At 46.3% G+C, this 18609-nt stretch overlaps 1 protein-coding gene across 1 annotated transcript in view; it reads left to right on the plus strand.

The window, feature by feature from the left end:
* Positions 1–18127, plus strand: part of shkbp1 (SH3KBP1 binding protein 1) — a 29610-nt gene extending 11483 nt beyond the window's left edge. The window contains exons 9-17 of the mRNA XM_028573859.1: positions 3275–3390; positions 3620–3707; positions 4293–4409; positions 7937–8107; positions 9543–9698; positions 13884–13980; positions 14323–14507; positions 14648–14750; positions 15755–18127. Of these exons, the coding sequence (XP_028429660.1) occupies positions 3275–3390; positions 3620–3707; positions 4293–4409; positions 7937–8107; positions 9543–9698; positions 13884–13980; positions 14323–14507; positions 14648–14750; positions 15755–16529 (1808 nt within the window). The 3' untranslated portion in view covers positions 16530–18127. The remainder of the gene's footprint in view (positions 1–3274; positions 3391–3619; positions 3708–4292; positions 4410–7936; positions 8108–9542; positions 9699–13883; positions 13981–14322; positions 14508–14647; positions 14751–15754) is intronic.
* The last annotated feature ends 482 nt before the right edge of the window (positions 18128–18609 follow it).

An 18609-nucleotide genomic window follows, 5' to 3' on the forward strand; every position in this document is an offset into this window, starting at 1 on the left:
ACACTTAAGTGTTTCGGAACATCAAACCAATTTAAACAAAAGTCAAGGACAACACAAGTAAACACAAAATGCAATTTGTAAATGAAGGTGTTTATTATTAAAGGAGAAAAAAAATCCAAACCATCATGGCCCTGTGTGAAAAAGTGATTGCCCCCCTTGTTAAAACATACTATAACTGTGGTTGTCCACACCTGAGTTCAATTTCTCTAGCCACACCCAGGCCTGATTATTGCCACACCTGTTCACAATCAAGGCATCACTTAAATAGGAGCTGCTTGACACAGTAAGGTCCACCAGAAGATCCTTAAAAAGCTACACATCATGCCGAGACCCAAAGAAATTCAGGAACAATTGAGAAAGAAAGTAATTGAGATCTATCAGTCTGGAAAGGGTTATAAAGCCATTTCCAAAGCTTTGGGAATCCAGCGAACCACAGTGAGCCATTATCCACAAATGGCGAAGACATGGAACAGTGGTGAACCTTCCCAGGAGTGGCCGGCCGCCCAAAATTACCCCAAGAGCGCAGCGACGACTCATCCAAGAGGTCACAAAAGACCCCACAACAACGTCCAAAGAACTGCAGGCCTCACTTGCCTCAGTTAAGGTCAGCGTTCATGCCTCCACCATCAGGAAAAGACTGGGCAAAAATGGCCTGCATGGCAGAGTTCAAGGAGAAAACCACTGCTGAGCAAAAAAGAACATCAAAGCTCGTCTCAATTTCTCCAGAACACATCTTGATGATCCCCAAGACTTTTGGGACAACATTCTGTGGACCGATGAGACAAAAGTGGAACTCTTTGGAAGGTGTGTGTCCAAATAGAAGGAACACTGCATTTCATAAAAAGAACATTATACCAACTGTAAAATATGGTGGTGGCAGTGTGATGGTCTGGGGCTGTTTTGCTGCTTCAGGACCTGGAAGACTTGCCGTGATAAAAGGAACTATGAATTCTGCTGTCTACCAAGAGATCCTGAAGGAGAATGTCCGACCATCTGTTCGTGTACTCAAGCTGAAAACGAACTTGGGTTCTGCAACAGGACAATGATCCTAAACACACCAGCAAGTCCACCACCGAATGGCTGAAGAAAAACAAAATGAAGACTTTGGAGTGGCCTAGCCAAAGTCCTGACCTGAATCCTATTGAGATGTTGTGGTATGACCTTAAAAAGGCCGTTCATGCTCGAAAACCCTCTAATGTAACTGAATTAGGACAATTCTGCAAAGATGAGTGGGCCAAAATTCCTCCAGGACGCTGTAAAAGCCTCATTGCACGTTATCGCTAGAAACGCTTGGTTGCAGTTGTTGCTGCTAAGGGTGGCCAAAACCAGTTATTAGGTTTGGGGGCAATCACTTTTTCACACAGGGCCATGATGGTTTGGATTTTTTTTCTCCTTTAATGATAAACACCTTCATTTACAAATTGCATTTTGTGTTTACTTGTGTTGTCCTTGACTATTGTTTAAATTGGTTTGATGTTCCGAAACACTTAAGTGTGACAAACATGCAAAGGAACAGGAAATGAGGAAGGGGGCAAACACTTTTTCACACCACTGTATTAGGCTACTTCTAGTCCACCACAATTCAGAGTCATGTAGGCTATTGAACGTTTTACTTAACTATTTATTTTATAGCTTTAGTTACTTTGCAGCGTCAGATTAATAATACAAAATAATATGAATGAATTATGATGTAGTTCATATTCACAATAAGCTTTTAGAATACTTCTGCTTCTATTTTGGTAAAAGTAATGCAAAAGTAGTGTAAGCATTGCAATTCAGAGACAATAATATTTTAATATAACTAATTACTCTCAAAGACAGTAACTAGTAATCACTAATGTATTACATTTTGGAATTAACTTGCCCAACACTGGTGTCAATAGGCTAGGCTAGCTTATCACACCGTCCATCCTTCCCACTAGTTGGGGGCAGTTAGCAAAGTGGTGGAATGGCTAGAAAACTAAAAGGTTTTAGAAAAGCCAGGTGCTGATTAACGTCAGATAAAGGTAACAGTTAGGCTATTTATGTGATGTGATGGCAACTGACATAATGCAATGTCACCTATGTCAAATTTGTAAAAGCGTATCTGAAAATATCTGACCCATGTTATTTATTAGCCTATAATTGTCTCTGTCAGGCTTCAATCTGTGCTTTTTTAGTAGTTGCTTTAGGCCTATTTAAAGTTGATTTATGAGTAAATCATTACTTAGACTACTTCATTTCCCTTCAGTAATCAGAAGAAGGCTATGTGTTAACCTGGTCTAACTCTCATCTTTAACACAGAAATACTTAGCTCTCTCTGCCTCCTGTTGGTTAAATTAACAAATATATGGGCATATATGTACTCATAAAATTTCTTCAAGGTTGGCAGGTCTGTATCACGCACACAAACACACATACACACGCACACACACCTGTATCTCACACACACCTTTATCACACACACACACACCTGTATCACAAACATACACTGTACTCCAAAACATCCACCTTGTTTGGGAAAGAAACTGTGTTGCTATATCGCCCGCGTAATATTAAAGAGTAAGATCATTTTTTAATCATAAAAACATCTGGGAAATCACGTTCTCTAAACCCACCAGACTCCATGTAAATAAAGAGTGATTTAAGCATCGTAGAATACACTTCATTCAAAGTCAACAGAAACAAAATAAAACTATTAAAAGCTGTTTTGGGGTCGTCTTTCCACTTTTCCAACCATCACAACTCTAGTTCTGGTTGAAATAAACACACAGTTTACTGATTTACATGTGACAATATGTTGGCTCTATACACGCTAAAAGCAGTGATTTTTTAAATGGAGTCTGGTGGGTTTAGAGCTAGAGACTTCAGAGCTGTTTCTGGTTAAACAGAAAGGTCTCAAAGAGGTTTTAAAGGTCTATCTCTGAAGGGATCCTTTCTATAATGTTGTCAGACACTTAGAATATTAATCTGAGTCTGTCAGCGGCAAAATCAGAACTTTTAATGGACGCAAACTAACGATGAACATTTGCCCCGTAGAGTTACATTGCAGCGTTCTCGCTTAATACTGGACCAATGTCAAAGATTGTTGTTTATATCAGTCACACACACACACACACACACACACACACACACACACACACACACACACACACACACACACACACACACACAAAAACACAGGGAAACAGGGTCCAGGCTGAATGAAAATGGTAGTTACCCTCTAAAAATATATTGAAAAGTTTTCTGTTTCTAATCTTTATTTTATATTTTATACCGTGTCTTTCTCCCGCAGGTGTCTTCAGTCTGAACGTGCCGGTGGAGGCCCTCTTCTTCGTTGGTAACCAGCTGATCGCCACCAGCCACACGGGGAAGGTTGGCGTTTGGAACGCCGTCACCAAACACTGGCAGGTGGGTGGGTGGGGGGGGTCACACACACACAGACACAGACACACACACAGAGACACACAAACACGGGCCGCCTCCTGATGAGACTGATCAAAGATAATCAATAGCTTCCAGTTAGTTTTATTTTTTTATAATAATAATTTGTGTGTGTGTGTGTGTGTGTGTGTGTGTGTGTGTGTGTGTGTGTGTGTGTGTGTGTGTGTGTGTGTGTGTGTGTGTGTGTGGTCGGTAGAATCAGGACGTGGTTCCCATCAGCAGCTACGACACGGCCGGCTCCTTCCTCATCCTGGGCTGCAACAACGGCTCCATCTACTACATCGGTGAGACACACACACACAGACATACATACACGCACACACATACACACACACACACACACACACCTGTATCATACGCACACATACGCACATACGCACATACACACACACAGACACCTGTATCACACACACACGCACATACACACACATACACACACACACCCGTATCACACACACACACATACACACGCACATGCACATACACACATGCGCCCACGAACACACCTATCACACACACAGACATACACACACCCATGCACATACACACACACACGCACACACACATGCACATACACACACACACACACACACACGCACACACACACACCCACGAACACACACACACCTGTATCACACACACAGACATACATACACACACGCACATACGCACACATGCACGCACATATACATACACGCACATACACACACATGCACATACATACACGCACATACGCACACACACACACAGTCATGATTATATTATAGCTAAAAAGTTTCACTTTCCTCTCCTGGTATGACCAGAGGCTCACTGCTCTCTCTGCTGTATGTTTTTTTGTGTTTGTGTTTGTGTGTTTGTGTGTTTGCCAGATGTGCAGAAATTTCCTCTGAGGATGAAGGACAACGATCTGCTGGTGACGGAGCTGTACCGAGACCCGACCGAAGACGCCATCACCGCTCTCAGTGTCTACCTAACTCCCAAAACCAGTACGCAACCACTTCATACCAAATACTGCCGCCTACGGCACCACTTCATACCTACTGCTGCCACCTACAACACCACTTCATACCAAATACTGCCGCCTACGACACCACTTCATACCAAATACTGCCGCCTACAACACCACTTCATACCTAATGCTGCCGCCTACGGCACCACTTCATACCTAATGCTGCCGCCTACGACACCACTTCATACCAAATACTGCCGCCTACGGCACCACTTCATACCTAATACTGCCGCCTACGACACCACTTCATACCTAATGCTGCCGCCTACGGCACCACTTCATACCTAATGCTGCCGCCTACGGCACTACTTCATACCAAATACTGCCGCCTACGGCACTACTTCATACCAAAACTGCCTCGGCACCACCACTTCATACCTAATGCTGCCTACGGCACCACTTCATACCAAATACTGCCGCCTACGGCACCACTTCATACCAAATACTGCCGCCTACGACACCACTTCATACCTAATGCTGCCGCCTACAGCACCACTTCATACCTAATACTGCCGCCCACGGCTCACTTCATACCTAATGCTGCCGCCTCGACACCACTTCATACCAAATACTGCCGCCCACGGCACCTTCATACCTAATACTGCCGCCCTACGACACCACTTCATACCTAATGCTGCGCCTACGGCTTTCACTTCATACCTAATGCTGCCGCCACGGCACTACTTCATACCAAATACTGCCGCCCTCACGGCACTACTTCATACCAAATACCGCCTCACGGCACCACTTCATACCTAATGCTGCCGCCCACGGCTCACTTCATACCAAATACTGCCGCCTACGGCACCACTTCATACCAAATACTGCCGCCTACGACACCACTTCATACCTAATGCTGCCGCCTACAGCACCACTTCATACCTAATGCTGCCGCCTACGGCACCACTTCATACCAAATACTGCCGCCTACGACACCACTTCATACCTAATACTGCCGCCTACAGCACCACTTCATACCTAATGCTGCCGCCTACGACACCACTTCATACCAAATACTGCCGCCTACGGCACCACTTCATACCTAATGCTGCCGCCTACGACACCACTTCATACCAAATACTGCCGCCTACGGCACCACTTCATACCAAATACTGCCGCCTACGACACCACTTCATACCTAATGCTGCCGCCTACAGCACCACTTCATACCTAATGCTGCCGCCTACGGCACCACTTCATACCAAATACTGCCGCCTACGACACCACTTCATACCTAATGCTGCCGCCTACAGCACCACTTCATACCTAATGCTGCCGCCTACAACACCACTTCATACCTTATACTGCCGCCTACGGCACCATTTCATACCTAATACTGCCGCCTACGGCACCACTTCATACCTTATACTGCCGCCTACGACACCACTTCATACCAAATACTGCCGCCTACGGCACCACTTCAAACCATATACTGCCGCCTATGGCACCACTTCATACCTTATACTGCCGCCTTCGGCACCACTTCATACCTAATGCTGCCGCCTACGACACCACTTCATACCTAATGCTGCCGCCTACGACACAACTTCATACCAAATACTGCCGCCTACGACACCACTTCATACCTAATACTGCCGCCTACGACACCACTTCATACCAAATACTGCCGCCTACGACACCACTTCATACCTAATACTGCCGCCTACCGCACCACTTCATACCTAATACTGCCGCCTACGACACCACTTCATACCTAATACTGCCGCCTACCGCACCACTTCATACCTAATACTGCCGCCTACGACACCACTTCATACCTAATACTGCCGCCTACCGCCTACGACAACACTTCATACCTAATACTGCCGCCTACAACACCACTTCATACCTAATACTGCCGCCTACGGCACCACTTTATACCTAATGCTGCCGCCTACGACACAACTTCATACCAAATACTGCCGCCTACGACACCACTTCATACCAAATACTGCCGCCTACGACACCACTTCATACCTAATACTGCCGCCTACCGCACCACTTCATACCTAATACTGCCGCCTACGGCACCACTTCATACCTAATACTGCCGCCTACGACACCACTTCATACCTAATACTGCCGCCTACCGCCTACGACAACACTTCATACCTAATACCGCCGCCTACAACACCACTTCATACCTAATACTGCCGCCTACGGCACCACTTCATACCTTATACTGCCGCCTACGGCACCACTTCATACCAAATACTGCCGCCTACGGCACCACTTCAAACCATATACTGCCGCCTACGGCACCTCTTCATACCTAATGCTGCCGCCTACGACACCACTTCATACCTAATACTGCCGCCTTCGGCACCACTTCATACCTAATGCTGCCGCCTACGACACCACTTCATACCTAATACTGCCGCCTACGGCACCACTTTATACCTAATGCTGCCGCCTACGACACAACTTCATACCAAATACTGCCGCCTACGACACCACTTCATACCTAACACTGCCGCCTACGACACCACTTCATACCAAATACTGCCGCCTACTACACCACTTCATACCAAATACTGCCGCCTACTACACCACTTCATACCTAATACTGCCGCCTACCGCCTACGACACCACTTCATACCTAATACTGCCGCCTACGGCACCACTTCATACCTAATACTGCCGCCTACGACACCACTTCATACCTAATACTGCCGCCTACGACACCACTTCATACCTAATACTGCCGCCTACGGCACCGCTTCATACCAAATACTGCCGCCTACGGCACCACTTCATACCTAATACTGCCGCCTACGGCACCACTTCATACCTAATACTGCCGCCTACGGCACAACTTCATACCTAATACTGCCGCCTACGGCACCACGTCATACCTAATGCTGCCGCCTACGGCACCACTTCATACCAAATACTGCCGCCTACGGCACCACTTCATACCAAATACTGCCGGCTACGGCACCACTTCATACCAATTACTGCCGCCTACGGCACCACTTCATACCAAATACTGCCGCCTACGGCACCACTTCATACCAAATACTGCCGCCTACGGCACCACTTCATACCAAATACTGCCGCCTACGGCACCACTTCATACCAATTACTGCCGCCTACGGCACCACTTCATACCAAATACTGCCGGCTACGGCACCACTTCATACCAAATACTGCCGCCTACGGCACCACTTCATACCAATTACTGCCGCCTACAACACCACTTCATACCAAATACTGTTCATATACACTTTAGATTTCTATTCTTATTGTATTATGTCATCTGACATTTTCAGGAACACGTAGTCATGGAAATTTGCCGAAAAGTCGTGAAAAAGTAGTAGACATTTATTGATCCTTTCGGAAATCCATCTTGCACCATACAGCTCATCCTATAGATAGACAACAGACCAAAGACAACGGACAACAACGAGACCACTAACCCCTCCCTTCCCCCCGCACAACCACAATATTGGTACAGTCTTGGTTAAAATGCGTTTGAACCCTGTGTGTTTTGTGTGTACTCAGGCGACAGCGGGAACTGGATCGAGATTGCGTACGGGACCAGCTCCGGGACGGTCCGGGTCATCGTTCAGCACCCGGAGACGGTGGGCTCGGGGCCACAGCTCTTCCAGACCTTCTCCGTGCACCGCAGCCCCGTCACCAAGATCATGCTGTCGGAGAAACACCTCATCTCAGGTACCGCTCTCAGGGCACCTCTGGGACCTTTTCACCAAAACCACATTATTGAGATTTTAAACACATTGCAATTAGTTCTGTCGGTTAAACGCGTCATTAACGGCGTTAACGCAAACCCATTTTAACGGCGTAAATTTTTTTATCGCGAGATTAACGTTCTTTTTGGCCCAGCAAACTTTTTAGTTTTTTCACATGCTGTTGCAACAACGTAACGTTAGAAAAACTACAACATCACACCGGATCTAGCTAGACCGGAAACAAAACATCATGCACGCTGCACACACTTGTTTGCACTTTCTTGCGAGCCAGCCAAAGAGTAGTACATACCTGCAAACTAGTCGCTTTTTGACGAAAATCGCGTTTTGAATGGGGTCCGAGACCCGGTGCTAATACGGCACCGGTGCCTTAACAACCGTTATCTACCGGACCAAATAGCAACGCGGATTTCGGTGCTTTATTTAGGTGCCACTTAGATGCCTAAGCCTGTGCTTCTTTCTGATGCTCCGAAAACGGACGTTAGAGGGAACTGAATCATTGCTGTACAGGAGGCCAGTCAACACTACACTTAGCAGCAGGTAACGTTAGCCTACCGTTAGCTAGTTAACACTACACTTAGCAGCAGGTAACGTTAGCCTACCGTTAGCTAGCAGCTGGATTAAACACGGTTAAAATGTTAAACTGTTAAACGCTAAACGGTGTAAAGTGTGTCTGTATTTCAATGGAGAGGACTCCAACACTGCGTGTCTGAAAAACACAGTCATGATGTCATGTTGCTCGCCTCGCCAGCCTTGTGGTGCATTCACTGTAATTGTAAAATACCCTTTTTCCATACAGTGGTTGTTTTCACTGTTTTGTGGTTCTTTTTTTTTTTAGATCAACTTTTTATTGTTTTATATTTTTGAACAGACAAATACAATTGAACAAGGTGTTCCTTTTTTAAATATATATATCTTTCGGTTCAGGCACCGTTTTAAAAGTATCGTATCATGTTGATAAGAGTATTAAAATGAGAAAAAATAATGGGACAAAAAGAAATCAAGGGACATTTAAAAAAGATAAAAATGTGCGATTAATTGCGAGATAACTATGACATTAATGTGATTAATCGCTATTAAATATTTGAATCGTTTGACAGCACTAATTGCAATATGTATTTACCTTTTTTTTCCAACTTCAAATTTTTCCCACAATTTCAAATGATGTCCCTAAAAGGAAACTTTGTCAACATCGGTTTTATCTAAAAAGATAAATGTCTCTTGTTTGTTCATCTCACTTCAGTTTTATTGCGCCCTGACAGTACCTAGGTAAGGACTACTAGCCAGTCAGAAGCAGAGTATGAGGGCGTGCCCTGACAGTAACTAGATAAGGGCTACGCCAGAGGTTTGTGAATGTGGTCTGGCCGACTGAAGTTGTTGATGTGTGTCGCCCGTCTCAGTTTGTGCCGACAACAACCACGTGCGGACGTGGACGGTGACTCGCTTCAGAGGGATGATCTCCACGCAGCCGGGCTCCACGCCGCTCACCTCCTTCAAGATCCTCAGCCTGGACGACGTGGACGGACACGGGGGCTGCAGCGCCGGGACAGAGATAGGTAACACACAGGCACATACACACGCACACACACACACAGCCAGAGATAGGTAACACACACACACACACACACACACACACACACTCACTCACAGCCAGAGATAGGTAAGACACACACAGCCAGAGATAGGTAACATACACACACAGCCAGAGATAGGTAAGACACACACAGCCAGAGATAGGTAACATACACACACAGCCAGAGATAGGTAACATACACACACAGCCAGAGATAGGTAACATACACACACAGCCAGAGATAGGTAACATACACACACAGCCAGAGATAGGTAACACACACACACACACAGCCAGAGATAGGTAACACACACACACACACAGCTAGAGATAGGTAACAAACACACACACAGCCAGAGATAGGTAACACACACACACACACAGCTAGAGATAGGTAACACACACACACACAGCTAGAGATAGGTAACACACACCCACAGCTAGAGATAGGTAACACACACACCCACAGCTAGAGATAGGTAACACACACACCCACAGCTAGAGATAGGTAACACACACACACACAGCCAGAGATAGGTAACACACACACACACAGCCAGTGTCAAGTGTTTAGAGGCCAAAGTAAAATTCATAGCAATGTGAATAAGAATTAATGTTAAAAAAGTAAGTAATTTCATTTAGAAGTTCATGTAATGGTTAAAATGTTAAATAATACATAAAAGGTTAAAAGCATACTAGAATTCATGTTTTTATAGGATTTTGTACATCTTGGTAAAATAATGTACTGCCTCTTTAAGAACCGGCCAACTCCGGCTACGTTACGTTGATTCTCATTTTGTGATTCAGATCTTGAGAGCTGTGGAAGCGAACGGTATTCTTACCTGTTAGCTGGTAACTTCTAGCTATTTCTATTAAGAATTTCTTTTTGTTTCATTAGCAACTACAATAAGTGTATTACCGGAGATTTCATCTTTTATTTCAACAACGTTTCCAACGTGGATTTATTGGACTGTGTTGCTGGGTTGCAATGGACATCGCAAAAGGGATTAGCTGCTTGGAACAATGTTAGACAGTTATTAGCGTAAGCCATTGCATATCTCAAGATTTCAAACCTCTACAAGTGTATTGTAGCTGTGAGGTGCCCACACTTGAAAAGGACCAGACTTGGGATTTCACTCAGAAGAATGTTTATTCTTTTCGTTTTATCAATTGATACAATGATGCAATAGGATGAGGAAACAGGTGAAAACCTTTAAATAAAGAAAGAAAAAGAAACACAAAAGCATTTTAGACAAACAGGTATTTTCATCACATAAAAGATCAAATGTATTCTACAGACAACACAGCTTGGATTTACCCGGGATTTTACTAGAAACTATCAATCTAAGCATTTAGTGTTTTTAGTTTAACATTTCCTTTAACCCATGCACTCATAATTACTCTCAAACTTTATCTGCAACATTAACACATTTCCCTCATTTAATACCAAACAGACAAACAAACGGACCAACAAACAAAATGATCCGAAAATGAGTCTGTGAAACAATATTCCACATGAGCTTACCGCTAGCCCGTCATGATCAAAAGTCCCAGTTGCTCACAGTAAAAGAGTTTGTACCTCTGTGTGCTGGTCTCCGCCCTGATTTTCCACCGGTACAAGGACCACAAGGCGTTGGACATCCTGATGTAGAATGGTACTCAATTCGGGATCTTTGGCACCCAATCTTGGATCTCTCACTGAAACGCTGGAGCTTAGAGAGACCCTCACATAAACATCTCGGACAACACTTCTGGAATCAGGATTCACGCCGACAACTCTCGCAAGTCTGAACTGCCCTCTCAGAGCGTTTTGGTCGCAGAGACACACTATGTCTCCAATGACAACGTTCCTTTCAGCAGTATGCCACTTACTGCGAATGAACAGGTTCGGGCCAGCAAGCTGACTCCAGGACTTCCAGAAGTTGTTAACTATACTTTGACCTTCTCGGAGTCTTTTGAACGGATACATGGTGTTGTCGACAGCTTTGAAGTCTCCACCTTGTGTGGCTCGCCCAAGCAACAGGTTGTTTGGCATGATATACTGGATGCGCTCTTCTCGGCTCTGCACTCTGGCGTCGATCGGTCTCTCGTTAGCAAGATTAGCAGCTAGCTGGAGCACAGTCAGGAACTCACTGAAGGTAAGACCTTCTACATTTCCAAGACTTTGGAGAGCTCTCTTCGTGACTCTGACAGCAGCTTCGGCGGCCCCATTTCGGTGAGGTGAATCTGCCGGGAGAATTTTCCACGTCCAGGTGGTCTCATTTCTGGCAGCATACTCTTCAAGCGATTCCTTGTTCTGTTGATTCAGGTAAGTGTACATTTCTCTTAGGACAGTCTTTGCTCCAACAAAGTTTGTACCAGGATCAGACCAGATGTTGCGGGGATGGCCTCGGACAGCGGTGAACCTCTGGTAGGTAAGCAAAAATCTCTCTGTTGACAATATGTTTGCTAACTCGACATGGATGGCTCGGCTGGACATACAGCAAAATACGACGCCCCATACTTTCATAGTTACTCTCTTCTTGACATCATCCTTCACATGAAATGGTCCAAACAAGTCAACTGACGTAAACTCGAATGGCCTTCTTCCTCATCCGCAACAGAGTTCCTGCCACCCCGTCATGTCCCTTGCTGTGTGCTTGCGAAATTGACGCCCTCTTGTGCTGCTAGACAAAGGTCCCGAAACACGTCTCGTCTCTCGCCGACTGTAAGAACCCCCAAGGAAGATACTGCCTCCCACTTTTCTTGATCTCTGATTTTGGCGCTCAGGAACTTTTTAGCTCCTCTCCAGATCCACACCACATTCCCGACCAACCTTCTCAGATTGCTGAAGCGCCTTATATCGACGAGCTGCCGAATTGCTCCTCCTGCCGGTGGTCTTCTAGACTCCGCCCGGGCCAGATCGTATGCTGGATCGTGCGCGGTCTTCAGGTGACTTCTAGTAAGTACCGCTACAAAAGCCTTTTTCTGGATCTTTGTGACTTTGTCCCGAGCCTGGGCTGCGACGTCTTCAGCGGATTTCTTTGGCCACTCATCGTCAGGAAGTTGAAGGAACTTTCAACTGCCACTCGGAGTCCTCAGTTAGGGCATCTGCATTGGACCCTCTGGTGATGATGTCTACAGGCTAGAGACATGGCTTAGAAGCTCTCTTCTCGTGAGTGGATCGGGAGTTTGATTTCTAACTTCTTCTCTCACCAGGTCTTGACCAAGGTGCATCTTCCTCCTTTTCTTTGAAAAGTTCACTTCCACCATGACATGAAGCTTGTCATCATCCATGGTATAACCAAGGCCAAGGGCTTTGTTGTCGTCTTCCATCAGCTGGTTAGGTTAGGAGCACTCTTGGGATCTTTCCTCCCACCTCGAAAAGAGTAGACCCAGGGCTTCAGGTAGATTCCTCCAGCTTTCAGGATGTGCTCAATGTTGGTTGTGAGGCATTTCAGATGGTCAAGGTTGTTGTGCAAAGTCAGAATGTCGTCAACACGCGTCTCTCTTCTTTGAACTGACTGAATGAAGGCAAGTTTGCAGTCTCTCGCATGGCGACTTGGGCTATGCAACCGGCAGGTTTATCTCCGATGTTGACTCTTGTAATGGCATATTCTTTTATCTCAGTATCTTCACTGTCACACCACAAGAATCTGTGCAGGTGGACCTCTCGATCTTCCAGCCAGACGAGTTATACAGACAGAGTTATACATCTTGCGGATGTCTACAAGGGCAGCATAGACTCCAGTTCGGAACCTCAGGAGGACAGCTCTGATCGGATTCAGGACGTCAGGACCTTTGATGAGGATGTCGTTCAGACTGAGACCTCTGTACTTTTGGCTGCTGTTCCACACTAGTCTAACTGGTGTGGAGGCTGCTCTATTGCAGCTTTGTTGTTCACCATCTCATGAACTTGCACAGTATAGGCCGCCTTTCACTCAAGTTCTTTTGACAGCTGCTTCTCAGTTCTGAGGAATGTTGCTTCTACTGCTCTCTTGTTGTTTGGTAGAGTTGGTAGAGTAGCGCGACAGCCAGAGATAGGTAACACACACACCCAGCAAGAGATAGGTAACACACACACCCAGCCAGAGATAGGTAACACCCCCCCCCCCAGCCAGAGGAATGGGAGAGGTCCGAGGTCCCAGGAGGCTCCGATAGTAACGGTGTGTGTGTTTGGTGGTTTCAGGTCCGTACGGAGAGCGAGACGACCAGCAGGTGTTCATCCAGAGAGTCGTACCGGACACCGACAAACTCTACGTCAGGCTGTCGTCCAATGGGAAGAGGTGACTGGACCTCATTTCATTTCATTCTATTTTATACCTAAATATATATTCTACCTTTTTGTGTTTTTATGTCGCTGTCTTTGATTCTCAGTTTTTGCATTACACATTTTCACGACTGCTCCCCTGATTTTGTGTGTGTCTGTGTGTGTGTCTTTGTCTGCGTGTGTGTGTGTGTCTTTTTCTGTGTCTTATTGTGTGTGTTTGTGTGTCTTTGTGTGTGTGCATGTGTGTCTTTTTCTCTTTGTGTGTGTCTTTTTCTCTTTGTGTGTGTTTTTTTCTGTGTGTGTCTGTGTCTGCGTGTGTGTGTGTGTGTGTGTGTGTGTGTGTGTGTGTGTGTCTCAGGGTGTGTGAGGTACGTTCGGTGGACGGGACGTCCATCACGGCCTTCATGGTCCACGAGTGCGAGGGCTCGAGTCGCATCGGCTCCCGGCCGCGCCGCTACCTGTTCAGTGGCCACGGCAACGGCAGCATCCAGATGTGGGACCTGACCACGGCCATGGAAATCGCCGGCAAGGTCGACATCCGCGGTGAGACTCTGAGAAAAATGAACCCAAATACCACCGAGTGTTAGTTTGATATTAAACACTGCCGCTGCTGGTTGGGACGCAGAGACAGCGATACAGATGTGGAGAAATCTAACGTAAGCCTCTCATTGGTTGTCTCGTAGCGCTGGGCGGGCCAACCGAGGAGGAGCTGCTGGAGCTGCTGGACCAGTGTGACCTGGCTCTGGCCCGAACACCTGACAGCACGCCGAGAGCCTCCACCTGCAGGTACAGCAACGCACAACTCACAGCTCGTACACTGCTGTTAGAGCTGGGCGATGTATCGATATACATCAATATCAGGACGGAGACTAGATATCGTATTAGATTCTGGATATCGTAATGTGACGGGTTGTCTTTTCCTGGTTTTAAAGGCTGCATTACAGTAAAGTGATGTCATTTTCTGAACTTAATTCAATTTTATTGATAGTATCAAATCATAACAAGAGTTATCTCGAGACACTTTAAAGATAGATATTCCAGTAATTCCCCCCAAGAGCATTTAGTGCAACAGTGGAGAGGGAAAAACTCCTTTTAGGGAGAAACCTTGGACAGACCCAGGCTCTTGGTAGGTGGTGTATGAACAGTGGGGTAATAGTCATAATAAAACAATGGAACAGTGACCAGAAATAGTTGTAGTAGTTCATGGCGTAGCAGGGCACTGCAGGGTGTAGCAGGACGTAGCAGGGTGTAGCAGGACATATCAAGACATAGCAGGGTGTAGCAGGACATAGCAGGGTGTAGCAGGACATAGCAGGGTGTAGCAGGACATATCAAGACATAGCAGGGCGTAGCAGGACATAGCAGGGTGTAGCAGGACATAGCAGGGCGTAGCAGGACATAGCAGGGTGTAGCAGGACATAGCAGGGCGTAGCAGGACATAGCAGGGCGTAGCAGGACATAGCAGGGTGTAGCAGGACATATCAAGACATAGCAGGGCGTAGCAGGACATAGCAGGGTGTAGCAGGACATAGCAGGGCGTAGCAGGACATAGCAGGGCGTAGCAGGACATAGCAGGGTGTAGCAGGACATATCAAGACATAGCAGGAGGTATCCACCTTATTGGTGATAATTTATCAAGGTTTTTGGTCAAACATATCGTGATGTTGTATTTTCTCCATATCGCCCAGCCCTAACTGCTGCTGCTGCTGCTGCTGTTGTTGTTGTTGTTGTTGTTGTTGTTGTTGTTGTTGTTGTTGTTGTTATTGTTATGTAACTTCCTGTGTCTCCAGCCTCTACTCTCAGCTCAGCGACGTCTTCAGGACGGAGCGCCACCACTCGGCCGCAGCAGCAGCAGGAGGAGCAGCAGGAGGAGTTCGAGGAGGACCGGGAGCTTCGGGGTCGTCGGCCTCTCTGTACGGCAGCCTCCCGCGCCAGGCTCCGCCCCCTGTGCCTCTCGCCAAACCGCTCCGAGACTCGGCCCTGCCCCTCTCCGGGCCGCAGGCGCTCGCCATACCCGCCTACGTCCCCCCGAACCCGGCCTCCAGCCCGCGGCCGCCCAGACAGCCGGACCGGGACCAGAACCGGGACTGGGCCTCTGTACGCAGGGGGAGCTTCGTGGAGCGCTGCCAGGAGCTCGCCAAGGGCTCGGAGGCCGCAGCGGGCTCTGGGTCGGAGGGCACCCGGCGCAGCTTGGCGGTGTGCAGCGAGCTGGAGGCCCGGTTCGGCCTCAGGACCCCGACCACCTTCTCGGTGTCGCCCGGCGCACGCCACTCCCCGGCAACACCTTCATCCCTGTCGTCGTCATCGTCGCCGCTGTCCTCCTCGTCTTCTTCGTCTTCGCACCGCAGGGCCACGCCCACTCCGCCAACAAGCCCCGCCCCCACCGCAACTACCGCCGCCGCAGTGAGCCCGACTCAGTCCCAAGTGCCCGCCTCCCCTCGCAGCAGCGCCACGGCGTCCCCCACCGAAGCACCGGCGTCCCCGGTGACCACGGACAGCCCCGCCGACGGCGCCACCGGCCCCCCAACCAGCCCCAAACCGCACATGAACGAGACCAGCTTCTGATTGGCCGCTCAGACCGGACCGCAGAACGTCAGGACACACGGGGACATTTGGATTGGTGTTTGAGACGAGACAGCGCTTCTCGATTATGGAACAAAAACCTTAAACTGCGATTATTTTTGGTCAATATTGAGATCAGGATTATTTAACACGATTAATCGCTGACTTTTGGACAGATGTTGCGTTTGTTGAAATTAAAAAAACGGTAAAAACGCCTCCAACTGTCAAATTTCCCTTCAATACTTTTACCCGTTTGAACATATTTTTTTGGCATCTAGAACACGAGACAAAACGAGTTTACTTTTCTAACCCTTGTGTTGACTAGCGCTGTGCCCTAATATATATATATATATATATATATATTAGGGCTGTGCTCCTTTGAAGAACTTCTTAGTTGACTAACACTCATTCAATTGTATCGACTAATCGATTAGTTGATTTAATCGACAGATCTGTAAATCTGAGCTCTTCCGCAAAGAGTTGTGCTAGAAGCACCACTTTAATTCTTGTGTTTACCAGAGATGTGCTCGTACGTTTCTTGGAAATAAGTCATTCAGCATGAAAAAAGAGCATCAAACATGACTAATGGACTAAAGAGATCTAAGTTGACTGAGACCAAAACGACCGATTAGTCGACTAATCGACTAAGAGGGAGCAGCCCTGGTCAGGACAGACGAGACAGCGCTGCTCGATTCTGGAATAAAAACCTTAACCGCGATTATTTTTGGTCAATATTGAGATCAGGATTATTTAAAGGGGCTCTAAGAGATGTTGGGCGAGGTCACTTACTGTTGACGTTCGAAGAATTGTCTAAGTCTGAGTCTGTAAAAATAAAAAAACAAGTTTGTATCAAAGCTTTATTTTTTTAATTTGTTTGATTGCAGTCCGACAGCGTTGTAACTTCAGTCCCACTGTGACCAACAGAATGACGCCTTCGGTCTGTTCATGTCTTTTACAGAGCCGAGCCTGAACGCAGCCAATCAGGCTTCAGCTCGGTCACAGCTTTGTTCTTAACTTTAAAGCGCACGTGTCAAACTCGAGGCCCGCGGACCAAACCCGGGCCCCACACAGGTTTTGATCCGGCCCGCATGTCAATTTAGGTTCAGAATCAGTTTTGGACCACCTAGTTTTGACACCTTTTTTCGACATTTTTGACAAACTCTTTTTCGACATTTTTGACACCTTAGTTTCAACATTTTTGACGAAATGTTTTGACATTTTTTTAAGGCTTTTTCCAACGTTGTTGACAATTTTTTTCTGCAGATTTTGCCGATTGTTTTCAGTCATTTAGGCGCCTTCTTTTAAATGTTTTTTACGCTTTTTTTCAAAGTTTTTGTCACTTTTATAGACAATTTTCATAGGCACTTTTGTTGCTATTTTTCCTAAAAAAAAATTCATTTTTGTGGGGGCTTTATGAGACCCAAACTGTAAGTGAGAAAGCTATATGAGACATGCAATAATATACAGTCCCAATATTTGACTTTTTCTCCTAAATAAAAGCGTGTCAGTAACCTTTACATGTCTGGCTTTTTCAAATACGCCGCACTTTCGCCGCATAAATTGCCGATTTCTGCGCAAAATATGCGGGGCTTGCATGACCTCATAATCCCCGCATTTTTATTGCAGAAAAATCCCATAATATATCTTGACAGAAAGTTGAAAAATCTTTTTCATCAAACCGCAGTTTTTGCAAGTTCCCGCAATTTCATCGCATAAAATTGCATAAATATCCGGCATATTCTATCACATTTTTTAAGAAAACGTGCCACATAATCAAGGACTTTTGCCCACAACAATAACAAAAAAAGGAAGGACTGACTTGGCTTAAGAAAGTGGGCGTGTATGTTTACGTGAAGTCATGTTGCCACGTCGGGCTCTTAGTGGCGTTGAGTTTGACATCGTTGCTTCAACGCTATATTTAACAACGTTAACATCTGACAAAAGCAAAGTAGCAAAAAACCTCTCTGTGACACTTCCAGCAGGACTATGTTTGGACGCTGATACTTTTGTACTTCAGTAAGAGTTTGTACTTTGTACTGGTCAGTTTCTAGATTTTGAAGCTATTTATCTTCCATACTATGTC

The sequence above is a fragment of the Perca flavescens genome, chromosome 3 (assembly GCF_004354835.1).
Source record: "Perca flavescens isolate YP-PL-M2 chromosome 3, PFLA_1.0, whole genome shotgun sequence".
NCBI lineage: Eukaryota > Metazoa > Chordata > Actinopteri > Perciformes > Percidae > Perca > Perca flavescens.